This window comes from Diachasmimorpha longicaudata, chromosome 6 (assembly GCF_034640455.1).
Source record: "Diachasmimorpha longicaudata isolate KC_UGA_2023 chromosome 6, iyDiaLong2, whole genome shotgun sequence".
In the NCBI taxonomy this organism is placed as follows: domain Eukaryota; kingdom Metazoa; phylum Arthropoda; class Insecta; order Hymenoptera; family Braconidae; genus Diachasmimorpha; species Diachasmimorpha longicaudata.
In genome coordinates this window covers 8649393-8669493 of record NC_087230.1, presented here as the reverse complement: position 1 = coordinate 8669493, position 20101 = coordinate 8649393, and the positions used below count along the sequence as shown (strand labels likewise).

The 20101-nt window shown below is 40.6% G+C and overlaps 1 protein-coding gene across 6 annotated transcripts in view; it reads left to right on the top strand.

Moving 5' to 3' along the window:
- LOC135163574 (protein apterous-like) overlaps positions 1 to 20101 on the top strand; it is a 66310-nt gene that overhangs the window by 33332 nt on the left and 12877 nt on the right. For 3 of the 6 annotated variants that reach the window (XR_010299143.1, XR_010299142.1, XM_064123123.1), the window contains exons 1-3: positions 3686 to 6562; positions 14266 to 14554; positions 14637 to 15051. Coding sequence is in view for 4 of the 6 variants with exons in the window: in XM_064123123.1 (XP_063979193.1) it covers positions 6515 to 6562; positions 14266 to 14554; positions 14637 to 15051 (752 nt within the window). In the remaining 2 variants the exon portion in view is untranslated. Of the gene's footprint in view, positions 1 to 336; positions 538 to 3685; positions 6563 to 14265; positions 14555 to 14636; positions 15052 to 20101 lie in introns of those variants that run through there. The other 3 variants (XM_064123126.1, XM_064123127.1, XM_064123124.1) reach the window with 3 other exon arrangements.

Below are 20101 nucleotides of genomic sequence, written 5' to 3'. Positions count from 1 at the left end.
CATGGGACCACCAGTGCGTAATAGGCCGTTGCACGTGTCAGTTAGGCCCTTTAGCAAGACCAAAAGACTACCATTAAGCTCCCGAAGGCTTGAAAAATACATGAAGACAAATATTCATTAGAAATTACGGTACAACTCACGTAATCCGGAATGGGGGATTTTTTTGATAATTTTTGTGGGGATAAAGCAGAAGAAATCGGAAAATTTCCCGTCAATTTACTGATTTTCCATCAGAATTGGGAAAATAATTTATGGTGATTGATTGACGTTGAAATTACTGTTGGTGAACCCTTGAATTTACTGCCTCTAATGTCCTCAAAATTTTTGTATTTACAGAGATTATCCAGAACAACCCTAGGATGACCCGGCCCACTTTTACGTGGAAAGTACTTGAGGTGAGATTTGGACTGACACCTGGGATGCCGTACGCAGGTGTCGAGGTAGCAGCCAAAGCCGATGGGATAGCCATGGAGTACACGAGAAACAGGGACTTCAGGGCGTTTACAAAGGGACCCCGAGACCGAGGAGTGTGGCAAGGTAAGCGTTTGATTTCACGCACATTACCTGAACCTGATCTCTCGGTTTTTCCACCTAAACTCTCGTTATGGGAGTTTAATGAGGTACTTTAGCTCGCTCTGGTTCAAAAATGACCCTTTTATTCTCGAAATGAAAACAAATTGCTGTTTTTTCTCAATCTACCAGCGTTTTTTTTTGCACAGTACCACTCGAAAAGGCACTGTAAGTGCTCAATTTGCATTTAATGAAAAATCGCGTTAAAAAATAAAAATAAAATTATTTAAAGCGCAGAAATGGTTTTCGAAGGGGAATGGTAACATGAACTTATTTTTTTATTTTAAAAAAGCGAATATGGAGAGCCTTCACTAAAGAATCGATGATCTTCCAATTAATAACAATTTTTTTATTGCAATTTCTCTGTGGCTAATCACATCTCCCTAAATGGATTTTAAATGCACCCCTCCAAACGGAAATGGGAGGTTGATAAACCGGATTAATTCCCGGTGTTAGAAAAATCCCCGGAGCTAATTTGACATTTTATCAATCACAAGTTGCTCTAACTAGCCGCAGGCAACGTTCCCCATGAGTACACCCAACGCATGATGGATGAGTCCATGGCATACGTAATACGACACGCGACTTTGGCTAAAAAAAGAGTGAGGGTTGTCCCCGGTGCCAGTTCATTGTTTATCACATTTTTATGGAGATTGAATGACGTAAAATTGTTTTTCCCGGGTAATAAACCACCTCGTCACTCGATACTTGTCAATTAATTTTCTCCATCATTTTTATTCATTCAATATTTCTTATTTTCGTGCTACTGGGACACGAGTTTTCCCACAATAAAAGGGCCACGTGATATCCATGACGACTTACATACCTCTAATATTTTTTTTCTACACTTTTTTTTATGGCTCCATCTCTCTACTCGACCCGTCGGATCGTTTCTCGTCAAAGTCTGTGCGTAGGTATCACTTTACACGCTGGATTGAGCTGTCAAAGAATGAACGTATCGCATCGACTCATCGCTAGTGTCGATGTTGTTATGTTAACTCCAACTGTTCTGATAGGTTCCATCAAATTGAATGAAAAAATATCTTGAGAACAGCCGGACCGAAAACAGTATGAAAAAATCGGGGGATGAAATATTATAACGCGTGGGATTTTAGTGGAACTGAAAACTGAAGACTATTTTTTTCTCCTTTAAATATTCAGATTTTATGGACAATATCCATTGTATAGGTTGTATGCATCATACATATAACTTGTGAGTGTCAAAGCCTGCATTATTAACCATGTGATACACTCCCTCGATTTTTTCAGAATAAAAAAATGGACACGATTTCCAAATATTTAAATTGCGAATACTGAAAAACCAAAAGACATTCGTGTGTGCAGCAATGATTTTCCATACGATTCGTACAATTTTCAACCAAATTTCTCTCCCCGTAATTTACTCCCTAGAAATCCGTCTAATTAATAGGTGGATAGTACGCAGGGCTCTCAGATTGCTCCGATTCCTCATGAAAGGGAAAAAAAAGGAGAGGAGAGGTGAGCACCCATGGACGAAACGTACTGGCACGTGGCTCGCACGTGTCTGTAAGAGGATATCCGTCCGTCGCTCCAAAGTCGCTTGGGGCTGCGCCAACCACTTCGATAGGACTCAGGTGCCCCAGGATTTCTCCTCTCATTTATTTCAATTTTTTTTTTCCTTTTCATCCTGTCCTCTCTCGTCACCATCCTCAAACGGCAAAGCGTAATCCTGAATAGCTGAGAATTAAATGAGGGTGTGCATCGGCTCTCTAATCGTCATCACGTCCTTTTAATCCCCGCCACTCACCCTCCTCCCCTCTCGGCGTTTTGTCATTTCAAATGACACTTTATGCACAGCCATTAGAAGTCATTGTGATTTTTGTTATTTTCGTGAGACAGGGGAACGATAATTTGTGTAATTATTACCGTAAAAATACGACTATTCCGCACTTTATTCATAATTAAAAATAGTAAAGCGTATTTTTATCACCGGAGTTATAGTGATCCTGAGCCATTAGCAACTTCTCCTGTTTGAACATTCCAGTCCTCACGTTTTCTCCTGTGTTCTGGACAAGCTCTTTTATACGACTGCATACAAATAGCCCTGGGATTAAATACACCTCAATAGCTTCCTGGCCAATTTCCACGATATTCAATAATAATCGCTTGATCCATAAATATAGGGAAAATAAAAACGTGACGAGGAATTGATCGCGAGTATCATTCGCATCTGGATCGTAAACGAGGGAATCAGGAACGATAAAAATGAGGTGGAGAGCAATGCGGGGGCTAAACTGTTTTTGTTATCGAACAAATTACTTATCCACAAATACGGAAAAAGGGAGATCGAATAAGTGTGCACTTTAAGATAAAAGCCAGGATTCTTTCGGAAGTCTGGGTGGATTGTATTTATTATTATTAATTACTACTGAATTAGGAGCATTAGTCAAAATTTTTTTTTCAGTCAAATATCATCCCCCTTTAGCGCTCCCCCAATCCCCTAAATTCCTAACATGTCCAGTTCCATTTATTCCTCGCAAAATACAACTAGATGACCATCACCCCATCGACATCCAACTACTCCCTCTCCTTAGAGAAGCACAATAGACCTCAAGACCCAGAAACACATTTTTGTGGACCCCATTTTTGGGAATGAAAATGCTGGCGACAGACCCATTCGACAATTGTAACACAGTTGTTGTGCTCGTGTAACCGGTACGCCTTTTCTGTATTGTCAAAATTTTTTTTTTCAATGAAGACATGAAAAGAAGAGAAGTGTCCAGTGGAGTTTCTCAATGGGGGGGTAGGGGGGGAGTGAGACCGAAGGATAGAGACAGAATTCCGACTAGGTAAATGAATGACCACAGGGGTGGAGCGGTTATGTCTCCAAGTTTTACATTTCCAACCGGAATATTTACGAGTAGAGCCCCATGGCACGTCTTCTTTTCCCTCTTTCCTCAGGTCTCTTTCACTCTCACTCTCTCTTTCTCTCTCCAAAAATTCTCCTTTCATCTTTTTCCGATACTCCAGGACCACATTCCCCGGTCGCATGAATGAATTATAACGTATTTGAATCGATAAGTCCAAAAGAAAGTGGGGATGAGGAGGTCGGGGGAGGGCGGGGTAGGAAAATTTTCACGTTTTACTCGGGAGTTGTTGGATGGAAAATTTATCGTATCCCGGTGGGAAGTACCGACAGCTCTCTCGGATTTCTAAATGCACCGGTGATAATTTTCATCTTTGATATGTCCATTAGAATTTCCATTCTCCCACGATGTTGGGAATAGAGTTGTTTGAATATTTTTATTAAGAATAGTCTCCAGTACTGTTAGATATCGTAGTGTTTATGGGATGTCTGCGAGGGCCTGGAGAGGTCCCAATGCTTGCAGGTTCATTGTCCCTGCATTTATTTTTCGAAAAATTTACGCTACATGTTGAACAATTTTCATTACTTTCTCCCTTCTGATACTCTCCTTTTGTTTTTACAAATTTCCACCATTTTAAGACGCGATAAATTCAATGAGGTAACAGAAAAACTATTTTACTCATCAGAAAAACTGTAATTTAATCTTCATTGAGTCGGAGATCTCGAGAATCGAATTACCGGTTTTTTTTTCTTGTTCTGTTCCGAGCGCTCACTCGCGATCGCTCACGTATATTTACGCTCCTTTCCGCTTGATGTTTATTTTCATGTTGTTTTATATCATCGAGGACAGTCCTATCTTCGTTTTGGTATCCCTCCCCTCGTCCCTGCACCCCCCCAAAGTTCCCACTGGATTTCAAAGTGGCGAATCGGCTTCTTGTCTTTTTCAAACGGTTTCCCTCTTTACCCCAACGTTAAACCGGTTTTTCGCACAGCTTTACTCGGTCCGTTTCTCAATATTCTTGGTTTCAATAATTTTTTTTAAAGTCTTTTGGCTGAGGTTAATGAAAACTTCGGCAACATCTCAACTGAGGATACCAGAAAATTTTTGGAACAAACATTCATTGTATAAAAAAAAATTGCAATCACAATAGAAATTTAAATTGGGAAGAGAAAAAGTAAATGATCTTCATCCGATCGATGTTGAAAACCATTTCTGGTGGTGAAAAATGACGAAAAAATTTACGGGCCGCAGAAAGCGTGGCCGGATGCGACTGTTCGCTCCGCTGATCGCTGATTTGAATGGATACAGAGCTCGATACCTCGCATCCTTCAGTGAATCTCCCGAGGAATTCTTATCGTTCATCGAATGATGTGCTGAGGTTTGTATCGCGTGTTCATGGGCAATGTACTAGGTCGGATAATTATTAAAATACAAATATTGTTGGATTAATTCACTCGTGGTGATTGTTTGCGTATATTCGGTAGCGGATGCCCATTGATAGCATTGATCCGGTAACAGTTGAGGCTGTGTATTTACGTTCAGCCACTGCCATTTGCATTGCAACCAAAATTCCGATGAATTCTCTTGCGTTTATTTGTTAAATAGTCCCGGTAAATGTTGAATTTAGGGGTGCGGTGCGGTTCACCACAGCCTAATCGACCCCAAGTATCACTACATTACGTTAAAGGATATGGAAATATGCGAAATAATTTGAGAAAAATCACGGAACTAGGGAGTGAAATTTTCTATAAAAGTTCCCGGGAAATTCAGGAAAGTTTTCAACTGAACGAGTTAAAAAAAAAATCAAGTTTAATCCAATAAAACTTCCAGTACTATCACTGGAATTTTTCCATGAAAATTGCCCCCGTATTTTCCGCAAAATATCACAAAATTTCTCGCAGTAAAGTCCCTCACGTCTCTAGGCCCCAGATTTTTTTTTCTTCCTCTTCAGTTCGTACCTCATCACCGCAGAAGACACTCTCGGGGTGTCAGGGTGTTGTCGTGTGGGATGAGAGTACACCGGGTGGTGATTACCTCTACAGTGGCATTGCGGTGGATTACAGTTGGGAAAAAGAGAGGGCAACCGGGACGATTCTCTCCCCGATTGTCGAAAGGGTGGTGGAAGGGGGCAGAATTGTATTGACAGAATAGGCGGAGCCATTGTCCCCCGGAGTGATAGAGGTAGGGGTAAAAGGGGCTGGTCAGTTGACGTTTGTAACACCGCCTTTCCCCACTTTTTCCAAGCAAACCTGTGCCACCGTATGGGGGCGCTCATCCCTGCGCGCGCTACCTCACGGTGATATCCTCGGGCTCGTTCCCTCACTCCACTTCGCGGCCCGAGCGGCGCAACAACGCCTGTCGTGTCTCTCTGGCTCGGCGCACCCATACACACACACATATACTGTTGTCTGTCTCTGTCTTGCACGGAAATAAGGGATTTTTACCTGTCTTCGGGGGTATTTTGTCAATGGTAAAAGGCACATGCGCGGTGTCCGTGTATTTTTGCAACAGGAAATATATATATTTTTTTTCTAATTTTTTAAACCTTCCGAGTGTCACTTATATTGTGATATTATTTCGTGCGTTAATCATAACTCTGACGTTGGACGTCATCTGTGAGAATAATACCGGGTGTGATGTTGTTGATGGTGTTACCATGAATTTGGAAATTGTGATTTTTCACTTGTGTCGTGCCGTCGGATGGTGACTGGTGTTTAATTAATTTATTATTATTATTATTTAACCATTGAGTGACTATTTCTGTGCGCGCAAGTACTCCAGGTAGTCTTCCAAGGAATGAGTCTCAAGTGGTCTCGAGAACTCTGATGAAACTCGGAGTATGACGCCGAAGGACTTGTGGGAAATTGAGTCTCGTTGAGACGATTTGGTGGATGGTTTGACGCTGCTGACGGAAAAATTACTGACACGTGAATTGTGGGTGATTATTTTACAAGTGTGAAAAAGAAAATTGATAAGGTGAAGGAGACAAGTCATACGCCATCTCTGCGTTACTGACAACCAGGTCCCCCGGTTCTCCCTTGACCGGATCGACGTCTCGCAATCTTAGCGGGAACCACCCCGCGACAGCAGCCACCCTGATGGGAGTGTATGAGGAGCGCGCCCCTCCTACCACCGGCATGCACTGGGTGAGTGTTGTTCCAGGAGTTTATTTAAAAAATATTGAAATTTACGAGATAATTGATAGGGGAGAAGTCTATGGCGATGCGGTGGAATGGGGTGAAATCACTGACAAACAAATTATTTTTGCGAGGAAATCCTCATTAGGTTTGAATTATGTTGATGATATTGTTCGAGGACATCATCATGTTAGGTATAATCTTAAGTGAAGTCCTTCAATAAGTATGAACATTGAAAAATTCATAAAAATTCGCAACTCTAGAAAATCGGAAATTTAGAACAGGAAAAATCATTAGCAGAATTTATCTGGGGTTCTTTGAGACATGTTCATCATCAGGAACCATAAGATTGTCATGATTGGAACCTAATTGGATCCTGCTGAAAATGTCGGCTTGGGACAGTACAGAATAATATATTTGAGAGGTCTAGCACAAGCGGGTTATGGGTTTCACGACCTCGATTTTTCAAGTTTATAAAAAAACGGTTCTTATGACGTTCTCAATACACAAATACGTGGTAGATCGATAAATTTCGATTTATGATTTGATAGACGTAATCATGCTCTCCTATGAACTGTTGGATTTTTTTTGGGCGAGTCTCTAATTGTTATAATAGTCAAAGGGGAAAATATAGTAATAATCACATCGAAATTTCCTGGTAATTTCGAGAGAAATTTTTGCAGTACGCATAAAATATTCTGGTGCTGTCTTGTGAATTTTTCCAAGTTCATTGAACTTAAATAATACCTTCACTTGACAATTTCCTCTGCATCTGTCCAGTTCCTAATTATTTTCCGATGAAATTATGAAATTTCCGTGACGATTTCGTTCTGAAAATTCAGCGAAAATGTCAACAGCGAAATTAATCCACACGTGTATACATAGTTATTATAAAATTGTATTGCAATAAGCAATAAATGGTGGTTGAAAAAGCGAAGGAAATTGCAGTTAGAGACGATAGGAATTCTTGACATTTTGGTAGCAACTCTAAGAAGTCTGGAATTAACTTAATTCCCGGGAAAAGTCTCATGAAAAGTCTTGATAGAGATGGAGGCAGTATCAGGGTGCAAATATTTTCCAATCAATTAAAAAATTGATTATTTTTTGGGGAAGTTCTGATTTTTTTATTAGGATTTTTGGCATTTAAGTGAAAATGTCGGTGTTTTCGTGCATCTGTACTACTTATTGTCAATGTTTCTCCTTTCAAACTGTCTAATACACTCCAGTAAAAATCAGAAAAAAGCTCCCCCATTTCTATTATTTTCCCGCTATTTCCTCCATTCCCACAATTTTAATAAAACATTCAATCGTTACAATTTGCTCGCAAAAAGTGGCAAACAAAAAGCAACAATTCACGAATGACGTGAGAATATGCCCCTCGTGAATGTGTACATTTTTTTTAACGTCTCTTATTCTTGCAAGAGTGAGTGGCATATGTGGGAAACCCCTCTACATGACTATTACGTGATTATATTGTGCAATTATTCGGGAAAGTGAGACCCATTCACGAGTCATCTCGCGCACTAGCCATTTTACTGCATTCGTAATTATTCAATATTTTTTACTTTTTCATCACAATATTTATTTTTAATGCCTCAATTTTTGCACTCTTTCTCAGTTTCTTTTTGTCATTAATTTTTCTAGCAATATTTTACGAGGAGAATCTCTCAGGTGAACGGTAGCGTTGACAGCCACATGAAAATTATTACACTGAAACCGGTTTATTATTATTTTCCTTTTTTTTTCATTCAGAGATAGCAATAAAAATTGGATTTGAAGACTCGAAATGATGCGAGACGATATGAGAATCTTGATTCTGAAATAAATGGAAAATATTTTTTTAGATTATTTCTTCGCAGGGGGAAGAATCATTTCTTTCCTCATTTCACGTCCCGATAAAGTCGGACAACGTCACACGATGAAATTTCTGTCGTAAGCGGCTGAAACACCAATTATAAAGCAGATTTGCAATGGGCTCGTCTCCCCCGCTAGTGATAAAGTCCTATCCATTGAAAATAAAAATTAAAAAGCAATAATTTTTTTTTATTAAAAATGAAGAAGTTGTTTTTGCCGGATAACCAACAGTGGAATTTGTACTTTGTACATCTGTCACTTCAATCCATTCACTCTTCCCTCGCTGTTGATTATTTATCAACATCGAAATTACTACATCATGAGGGTGGGGAGGGGAGGGTTTTGTCTTTTGTTTTGACTGGGAGCGTTTATTATTTTAAAATAAAATTCCTTGACATGCGCCAATGGCTCATCAACGAGGGGGCATGACTCGGCGACCCTTTTTATTTTCCTGATCCAGCGATAGAAAAAAATATGCGTTGAAAAACCCCACTCTCTCGTATTTCCAGCTGACACAGGATATATTTTTTTTTACTACGTACCTTCTATTTTTTTATTTCCCAACTGAAACAGTCCGAATTGGACAGCGTTCACCTGCCCGCGGGAGTTCCAACTGGAGGATGCGTGTAAACCTGTTCCACGCACCTTTTTGGAAAGAAAAAATATCAGATGAAACAATATTTAAATTCTTTATTGCATTGGACTGCGAAAATTTTCCTACGACAGTTCCGCTCACGTGCGATATCCACCGCGAAAAATCGGTACATTCAGTCGAATTGTTTCACCTATAGGAATAAAAAATTGTAATAAACGAAAATAATTTGTAATTTTTTCATCTTTGAAGATAAAATCTCCGCATTGAATTTGCGAAAAAAATATCAACGTCAGATTTAATATTTCAATTAGCTTCTTGCGCAAGTACCAATTTGTCGGTTGATGTTGCGTGTCACCGATATCATGTCTATCTCAATAACTCATTTCAAATACATTCCGTGTTTATAACAACATTGAAAACATTTCCAAGAAAATGACAATCGTAAAGCGTGAAATACGACAATAATACCCCGAAAATTGTCTCATCAGAGTGCTTATTATCGCCCTCATCATGTGGAAATGTTTATTGAAGTCACTGGGGGTAGTCAGTGTGATTAAACGCACCGAGTAAAGTCCATTTGCATTGCCGGCGACAATCGTTGTTTCAGTCTTCGTGAAGGGAGTTCGCGGGCCGACGATTGGTTTATCTCGAGGGGCACGACAACGGGCGGAGTAAACATACAAACGCTTATGTCTCCCCTGTGGTATTACCAGAGACAAAAGTGATTACTTTGCATCGCAAACTTTAACATCCAACGCGTAACTACACTCGATTTAACATTATGCCAATTCAACGATTAATTAGGTATCTCGGGTACATTTGTAATTAGCATAAGAGAATCATTGATTGTTCAGGGAAAGATACATTAATGGGAAATTGAGAATCGACGTGATTCACGGCTGGTGGTGGCCTAAATAAGAAAGAAAATTTGCCGATGATATTCCGAAGATATGAAGATAATTAATTACGTAAAATAAAATGTCTCCTATCGAGGAGATAATTTTTTGTGAAGAACTTCAAATTGTACTGAGCGATTGGATAATTTTTGTAATTCATCCACCCACCAAAAATTATTTTTTAAACATTCAGTAGAATATCCTATGGAACTTTCAACAGTTTAACAAATAATTTCATTTCAAATCCATTCGGGCCGTTACCGTTACCTCAAAAAATATTCAATTCTCCTCCCATGAAATGAAAAAAAAAATGCAGTGTTCATATTTTTTAATTGAGCAACCCAATAGATTCGATGCCCTCTAATGCATATGGACTGGTATCGTCTTGGCTGGATTAATATGTAGAAGAATAAACTTAACACAGAATTCATTCACACTTGAAATTCAAATATTTATAACACCGCTAATTACAAACTACACAATCCTCTAATCCCCAACGAATAATTCAAATCCTTATGAATGAAGTACCATTTTTCGTACCTTGTTGCAACCCCTCGATTCACAATCAGGGGCGTGTAAAGGTGTTATTTAGCGGCAATCATTCGAATGCACAGAGCGTTACATCCTGCTGATGCCCACAGACCGCGAGCCTCCGCACACCAAGTAAACTTTTGAAAAAAAAAAAAAAACCAAAGACTCATAACCCATCATCTACCTATCACACATTCCCCTTCCGGATTTCATTTTTCTTTCTCACTTCGTGCATTCTCATATGCATTAAATTAAGGCTACTAAATGGACTTGGAGTCCATTGCATAATTAACAAAAATTCCGGGAGTTATCTTTTTCTTTGACCTACCTTTTGGATATTCAACTCGCCCTTTAAACTTCCTGAGCAGCGATTTGTGAAGGCGTTATGATTATACTCCGGTGCGAAAAAAAAAACTTGTACCGTAGATCCGCTTTGCTCTCAAACAATTAGTGCATTTGTTCGAATAAAATGAAACAAATGATTAAACTCCATAAACCATCGGCTTTTCTACTAAGAAACATAAATAATTTTTTTAACGATATTATTGGGGAACAATTGGAATTTACGTATCGTCTATAATAAATTTTTTTAACATTTTTACTCAATATAGACAATAATTCCCATCACTCCACATCTCCACCCCATCCACAATGCCACCTTTCTTAACAAAATTAAAAATAAAACTTGCATAACAATATGCGCCGACTCATCGCCTCTGTCACCCATCACCCGGCGTCTATTAGTCTCGTAAATTCCCATTCGTAAACATCTGACACCAGTGAGATAATTATTTTCGTCGCAGCCAGTGCAGATAACAAAATCGACTCCTCTTCATTTAACTCCCTCCCTCTCTCATCTCAATTTTCTCAACCTCTTTCTCCGCCACCCGGCGTCTGGCGACGATAGTCCCTCTTCTCCGTGTGTGACGCGTCATGAGCGCGTCGAGACTCATAATTTATTGTCCACGTAGAATGAGACAACGAGATCTCCCTTATACATAGCCGTTCACTTCTGTCTGACCCGCTGCACCGAGACCAATGAAAATATTTCCCCCGACTTTCCCTTGACGCGATGCGAATTCATTCGCCTGAACATCTTGACAAAAGTAAATACACTGACAGTGTCGGAAAGTCTAGATTCGATGCTTATAGAATAATCCATTTTGGTAAATGAATTTGTACAAAGTCGTGGCCACCATTCACCCACGATAACCTAGACCGTGCTGACCCCATATTCCCTTATCACGTTGAAGTACAGTTTTTTGATCTCTCAAATAGTTCGGGACAGGCGTTTCAATTTTGACGAATGAATAATCTCTTTATTGACTTATCATAATTTCACCATAAACTTTATTTCCTCGTGCTCTTTTATTTCATTATCTTTTAATTTATCAACATTTTAATATTGAATTGATGGAGGAGTCACCACGGGGGAAAACAGTGGCCAGTACACCGCTGGGGACTGAGATAGCTGATATCAAAAGTCCTCACAGTGTTAACTGCCGCCCACGCAGCATCCATGGTCACCGTCTATATCCCCACGAGGTCGCGCTCGTTATCTCCATGGAACAGCATAAACCATTCTCCAAAATCCTTTCATCTACAGCATGTACATCGCTCCACTGGCAGGCTGAGGGCATTCTCAATTTTTATGATGCATTAACCTCCTCTCTCCCTGCATCACACTCCCCCTCGATCGTTCCACCCACGCGGTTGAAAATTTATTGGAATGTAATTGACATTTGCAGGCGAATTTTTGAAGTTGCAGTGGTGAATGATTTTGTGATGAAGTTGCCCATGACATTCTCGCTTTATGCGGAGCGTTGTGGGAATTTCATTGCTTTCAGTTTCAAATTTCAAGTGAGAAGTGTTGAATTTCAAAACGAAGTTATTCAATGCGAAATCACGATGAAGTTTTTTTATTGTCGTAAAACATTGCAAAACATCATTTTTATCATGTTTTAATTTGCAGTGAAGTTTCCGGAAATTTGTAATGAGAAAATAACAAAAGTACTCGATTTTCCAAGTCAATTATTTTGTAAAAATTCAGACAAGTCAGGGAAATTTACGGCAGCTTCATAATTTATGTGTTTATGGTTCGAATTTTTATCGATAACTCCAAGAAAAAATTGTATTTAAAAATAAGAAACTCGCAATTGAATATTCCAAGAATATTTCCTTGAAATTCTCTATAAATTCTCCACCAATGCACTCTCACCGTAATTTCCATTTAATCGTCTCACACCCAGACGCACAGAAGCGGAAAAACCGGATAAATTCAGATCGTTTCCACATACCCACAATCTTTATAATGAAAAACGGAAGTCCATCTCCATCTTGGACAATCGGTGGGCCCTTTAGCCACATCTCTTCCCCGGTTAAACCGCCTCCCTGAGCGACATTTCAGACTGCATTCTTTCCTTTACCACCGCCATATAACTTTCGTGCCTTGTATCCACACAGCGTTGGGTGGGTTTTCGTGTCGTTTCGCCTTCTCGTTATTTACTTCACGTTTTGTGAAAAATGAAAAACCCATCCCAGCGGCCGGAGGAGTCGTATATCTCTTCTGCAAATGCACAGGTGAAAGTACATTGTACAATTTTCCCGCACTTGAAACTGTCCTTTCCCCTATAATTACTAACTCTCATCGATGAAAATCCATTTGAAAAAAACTTACAGCATTTTCTCTTATCCGAACAAAGGAATAAAATCGAACAACTTCCGAATGATTTTTATAATTTCTTTATCTTCAATATACAAGTCCTATACAATCATTCCCCGCCTCCAGGACGTTCATCTAAAAATTTTCAACTCCAAACATATCTCCCAGCCCTACGATACGAAATCACTTGGTATCTGGAGCCCCGAGGCCTTCGACTTCTCCATGGAAAACTCTTTACGACCCTAGTCCAGCCATAATGTCTGTCGTTGAATTTGCAAACGTGCCGCTGAGACCGCGTTCTCCCTCCACAAGTATCGCCGTAAATACCGGTATCTGGTGTCGTAAAGTACAGCATTGGTTTTCCATGGTGGAGGGCCTCCATTGGGTCTGGAGAGCAGTATCCACAGCTACTAGTACACGTCGGCCAGATAGGAGAAAAGCATCGGCAAAGGGAGCCAACCGAGCAGCCCAAAGACGCAAAGAAGATGAGGTTGTGAGGGAGGGCTAGTGGAATGGTGGAAGGGGGAGAGGGTGGTGAAGGGGTAAAAGAGTGAAACGATAATTTATGTCGCGGTACACCGAGAGAAGCCGCGCACCGTGCGCGCTGACAGTTAAAACACACGGTGGTGAGTCCCGGATTGGCCGGCGGTTGAGGCACCTTATAGGGTGATCGCGCATGCGCTCGGGCTTGCGACATCCATCAGCGTCTACTGGCGTGCGGCTGTCACACGGCGTAACCCACCGTCACTTCTCCTCGCCTCGGCCATTCTTGCAATCTCCTCCTTTTCACTCTATACCCCATTTCTCGTCCCCTTCGTTCCCCGGTCCTTCTTTGTAAATCCACCATTTCTTATTCACATGCAGTTGCTCAGGGCATGCTAAGATGCAGGGAAAATTGTGCGGAGAGCGTAGTCACGATGGAGTATGTGGAGGGAAAAATAGGATTGTGGTTGTAGTCTAGGGAAGGGTGAGGGATCGAGTGGATTAGGATTGACTTGGGGCTGTTCACCGTTCGGGAAAATATTGATAAACTAATTATTTTACATGGAATGAGAACCGGCGAGATGATGAATCAGAGCTGGTGAATTGAACTCGAAAAGTAGAAGCGAATTCATAGACAAAATTAGTCTGATGATGTAGAGAAAATATCGATCATTGAATGCATTTGTTCCAGCAGCCGCCCGGCTCGCAGGAGCGTGGAAGCGGCTTGGCTTTGGGCTGTCAAGGTGGTGGGCCAGGGAGCGCAGGGGGTCCTGGAGTTGATCAAACGAGAGACCTGAGTCCATGTCTCCCGGCGTCGATGGGTGATGCCGCAAGACCCACAACTCTACCCTGTAGCCCACCTGCTGCCCACCATCACGGTGTTCATCGTACACCACTGCATCAAACACACTGTGGTACTAATAATAATTGTTACGACGGCTCAACAACCCCCTACGACTCGAGGGATTACGGCTCGCCGGGTAAGTCAATATTTATTATTTATGAAAATTTGAAGATGGAAAAAAACTGGGGAAAATACATTTTGCATAATGAAAATTTCAGATTGGTGTCATAAAACAGGTGGTGATTATCGTAACAGCTACGAAAATCCTAGTGATTTGACAATGCCACCTCAGACGAATCAACAGTGTCATCACAATCAGCAATTGCACAATCATCAGTCCCAGGTGCAGGTGCAGCACCAGACAAATCAGCAGGATCATCGTAACAATGATGATATACATGCTATACCAAAATTAGAACCACCACCAACACCACCATCACAAGCTGAGGACGTACCAGGGGTGGTGTGCGCTGGATGCGGTCTCAGAATATCCGACAGGTTTTATCTGCAGGCGGTAGACAGAAGGTGGCATGCCGCTTGCCTGCAGTGCTCCCACTGTCGTCAGGGCCTCGATGGCGAGGTCACCTGCTTCAGCAGGGACGGCAACATCTACTGCAAAAAGGATTACTACAAGTAAGTGGATTCTCAATCGTCAATGCTCCCATTTTTCTTTCCCCTGATATTTTCTTGTTAAAACCACTTTTCCCAATTTCTTACTCAACTACTGAAGTACAAATACTGATGATGATGACCCATTTAAAACGCCTGTCGTCAATTCGTTCGGGTTTTGGTACCTTTTGTACTCGCGAATAACAGTGTAAAAAGAGAGGAAGAGAATTGTAACCACTGAGGTTACACTTTGCGGATGAAAGAGCGATTCGGCATTGAAGCGTATAACCCACACTCCTTCGAGTCTTGTCCTCGTGATTCACGAAAGCGTGGCACGAGAGCGTATTTAACCGACAGTCGTGGTCTAAAACCTTGAACGACCTTCTCCACAAGCCCAAACGATGTTACGAGTTTGAAATATCAAAGTGTTGTTGTATAAACACCACTCAAGACCCTTAAATTTAAATTTAAAAGTTTATTGCTATACTTGCAATGCGGAAAATCCGGCTACGGAGAGATTCACAAGGAGTAGTGGCATGAGTTGGTGAATATTTTTGATGCATTAGCAGTTGAGAGTCAAGGATAGCCACTTCAGTAACTTCTCCACCTAACGTGGGTATCACTCGTCTCGTGATGAAATGTAGATCGACGGTGATTTACTTATCGTGAATCGTCGCTTCGCCGGAGGTAAATGGCCGAGTCGTGACCATTAGTTCGTGGACTCGGTGCTACAGCGAGGAAGCCCCAACAATCACAAACGCTTCTCTCCACCTTTTTCATTCACTTGGAAGTATGTGTTTTACCAGCATCAGGTATCCACCTCTGTGTGCGGTAATTTACATGAAAAAAAAAGATCAATTTCCCTATCAACTGAGCTAGAATTATTCTTTGATGATTGTTTCTACTTCATCTGCAACATAAGTGACTCTAAATAGTCTTTGTGTATCCGTACAAGTGCAGATACTTCCAGGAAATTCAAATCCCCGACCCCAAAAGCGATTGCAAGGACAGATTAGAGGCCATTGTCTCGGCTATGAAAATCATTCCCCGTTATAGGGGCCACCATTTTAAGATTTCGTATCACAGTACAAATAGAATTTTCCATCACAAAATCCAATGTCGTACAGATTTATTTCAAGTACTTTAAAGCCATTTTGGGCTGGCAGTTAAGCACGTGTTTGTTACAAGGGGTTTGCCCCCTTTTACTTCCATTTGATTGTCACCACGTGGACAAAATTTTCGTTTCATGTTTTCTGAACTGGCATAAACTCAAACCTGACATTGAATGATTGCCCATATTACCCGTGTGTTCCTCGGAAAAACTTCCTCAAATAGTTCAAACTCAACTGCGTTACGGACGGTTGACGATTTTTGCAGGCACATGGAGAGAGTTCGAAAATAAAATACTCAGCCAGGCTGGATGGAGCTAAAATTACATTAGCGTATCGTATGTATACCAGATAGATTGAGAGACTAGATAACAAGCCGGTCTTAGGCTTGCAGTAATGAAGACACGGAGTTGTAGAGAGAGACGGTGAAAGATAAAGATTGGCTACAGCAAACAAGAAGCGATGAGACTTCGCTAAAGAGTCTACAGAAGGGGGAGAGGAAATTGTTGTATGGCACAAGTCTTCAGAAGATAGTGAACCGACATCTTTGATATACTATTTTCCGCGCACGCGCCTCATCACGTGCTCATCCCCTAGCGCATGTGTAATTCATTTTCCGAGGATTAAGGTAGATCTTTTTTTTTTGGATGAACACTTAACCTCTCGGATTTTTATACTGCGGTGTTTGCGTATCTTTTTAACCCTTCTTGCCTGCCACGAAAATTTGACATCCTGTCACGGAAGGGTATGGGCGAAAGCTTATCGCGAACCTTTGCATGTAGGATCTCGATTAAATTGAGAGAGTGAAAAAAAAATTGAGTAAAAAGGGATAGAAGAACTCTCGACTGTTATTACAGGGGCACATCGCGTGAGGAAACAGTATCCCTTGTCATCTTCACATCATCCAATGTTGAAAATCAACGGACAAACATAGAGGAAATGACTTTATTTTAATTCCCCACCATTGTTTTTCATCAACTCTGGCAAGTCTTACTGGGAAATCGGTTCATCTAACTTGAGTGACTTTTTACTCACCTCTTTTTGCTTTCCCTTCCAGTGGTAGTCTAACTTGGCCAACATCACCGATCTGCGATACAAGATTGGCGTCCAAAATTAGCAGTGTCGATAGTGCACACGCTTGCACACATGTGTGGATATTTAATATATATATATATTTTTTTTTCTTCTCGTCACCTCGCGTGACGTCTCGGCCCGCCCGGGTGGCTTCGTCGTAAAAATTGCCTGCGCGTAAAGAGATCGTTGGCTATATACTTAAGTACACTGGCGAAGAGAGCATTGCCTGCCCCTCGGACTCTTTTCATAAGTGAGAAGGACTTCCTGGATTATTTTCTCTCACTATGGCTACGTCTTTATTCACAATATAGCCATAGCCCCAGACGGTGAAACGTTATGTACACTAGTCAAACGAGCAGAGCGTGAACCGAGTCGTATGTACGAGACTCTGATATATATCAGTCTGATACACTTTAGCTGAATGGCCACCCCATATACTGCTGGGATAAGATCTCAGTGCGTTTGTTAAATGTCAGGTTTTTGATGTCTCCGAGAACTCTTCCATGTAACAATTTAACCGAAATATGTTCTCGATGTCCTCTCACTCGCTGGACAATTTTTACGCTGAGGGAGACGTTATCGTGGAGCTAAATTGCGTTCTACAATGAGATTGAAAAAAATTTAACAAGTTCGGGTTGAACGGAAAAAACCGTTAGTTAACAATTATAAAGGATATAAAATCTAGTCTTGAATATGGGAAGACTGAGACGGGTGAGACATTTTTGCGCAGAAATAGACAGTAGAATTTATCACAGCTGTATTGTGATTTTTTTTATTAGTAACTGGAATTTTTTGAGGAATTTTGAAAGGTAATTTCTAGAAGAACTTCATTATTCTATACTTTCATACGTATTTTGCTACCGAAAAATGTTTCCTCCATGTAAAATGATAATGAAGACATGATAGCAATCTTGTAAAGTATGGACTACATATTTTCTGATGAAATTCCCGGTATAACAGATATTTTCATCTCTGTATCGTGCGAATGACCCGCCTCTTGCGCCACATATTTTATCCTTCTTGAAAGAAATAATTTTTTCTCTGGTAATTTTAAATCCATATTTTTTTGCCGAATTTTCGTTCAGGACTTGTTTTTGAGTCGGAAAATTTCCCTTCAGCTTCTGGATTATTTTCCCTCAATTTTTTTCTTGACGAAGAGACAAGTTCTTGAGCGTTTTGTTTTGATGACTCTTTTTTGTTTAATTTTTCTTGTTCCTCCTAAGATACGTTGTTAACGAGCATTGACCGTTCGAAACGTGCAATGAATTATTTGACATATCCGATTCAGGAAGTCCATCGGTGATGTTTGTATGTGAGTATTAATGGTGAATCCGTGTGCTTCGTGCACAATTTTGCGATGAATTTAACCTGAAAACTGGGATATTTTCTAGAGGTTTAACCGGTTTAAGGACGGATCGGAATGTATCGTTGAGGGATATCGAGATACCATATCGCATATATAACTCGACAGAGGCAAGAAGCTACAGGTAGAGGTTCAAACATGGTGAAGGGATAGGGGGATGTACATTGCGCCAGAAAGGGACGGATGATGGAGCGCTTGATATTACTACTGTGTCGTTAGAGAATTTATCGTTTAACAAGATGCATATCGACGAATGAGGTACATCCCTCATGGTGGATTAAACTGAGTCATAGATATGCTTTGAATGAATTAAATGAGCCTATCACGAAATTGAGATACACTGGATATTGAAACGAGTAAATCTTCACTGTTTGCACTGTCATTATCCAACAGAGGTAATACCATCAAACAATGAACTTGTCTCGTTTGTCGCGACAAAGTGCTGCATTAAATCGTTTCTCTGCTTGACAAATTGGTAGTAACTCTTCGGTAGGCATTTACCAGCCACCCCACCTCCTCATCGCTGAGTGCATAATAAATTAATTAGGATTGGAGAGCTCAGTGTATTTTTATTTATTTATTTTTTATCTCTGGATGAACACCTGAGTGGCAAGTAGACGTTCATTTTCATGCCATCTGTTTAATCTGGCAATAGCTTGGGCTTTTTTTTGCCTGATGAAATCATATGAGCGACAAAGAATTGTACATTATGTCAGTCTTGGCGATTGATCAGAGATACCCGAGTGAATAAATTTGAAATTTACATTTAATTAAGGAATCAATTGGCCGCTATATGGCCAGATATACAGCTTGGATATACGATATATTAATTCTACTTTCAACGAGAGGATACACCTCGGTCATGTTCTATCTAGCGATAATTCTACGAGTGAGTTGTTCCTTCAATCTTTCATGGTGATCGCAGTCATTAAGTGCAACTCGGGTACGCATTAAAATTGTACGATTCACGTTTGTGAATTATCCTGACGTACACAGACATTGTGCATCGACGGTGGTTCGGTGAGGCTGGCACGAGTATACGATTGATCGATAGATCATCGTATCTCATAACGTAAATAATCGCTGGATAAAACAACTGGACAGCCAATGAAAGGGGGGAAAAAAAAATATCATTCGAGTACAAAGAAGAGACTAAGTGGCGAGTAGAGGTGAAAGTAATTTATAGCGCAGTGAAGATGATTTTTACACGTCAACAGCAGTGAATATTAAAATCTAAACGTGAAATTTTCGTACTTTGAAGAAGAAAAATAAACATTCACGGGTGAATTTCATCGTGGCAGTGAAAATATCCACTCGATAAATAATTCCACGGTAAACTCGCTGCGACGTGGCTTTCAGCTACCTCTTTCCTTGTAAATTCAACCACGACTCATGGCATAAATTAAAAGGTGAATTTTACGACTATGAGGATCGTAACGTTACCAGTCTTGAATCCATGTCCTGACCCTGTGGCGGTGATGTATGGGCTGTTTACTTCACGTACTTTAACAGTTTCCGATTATTCAAA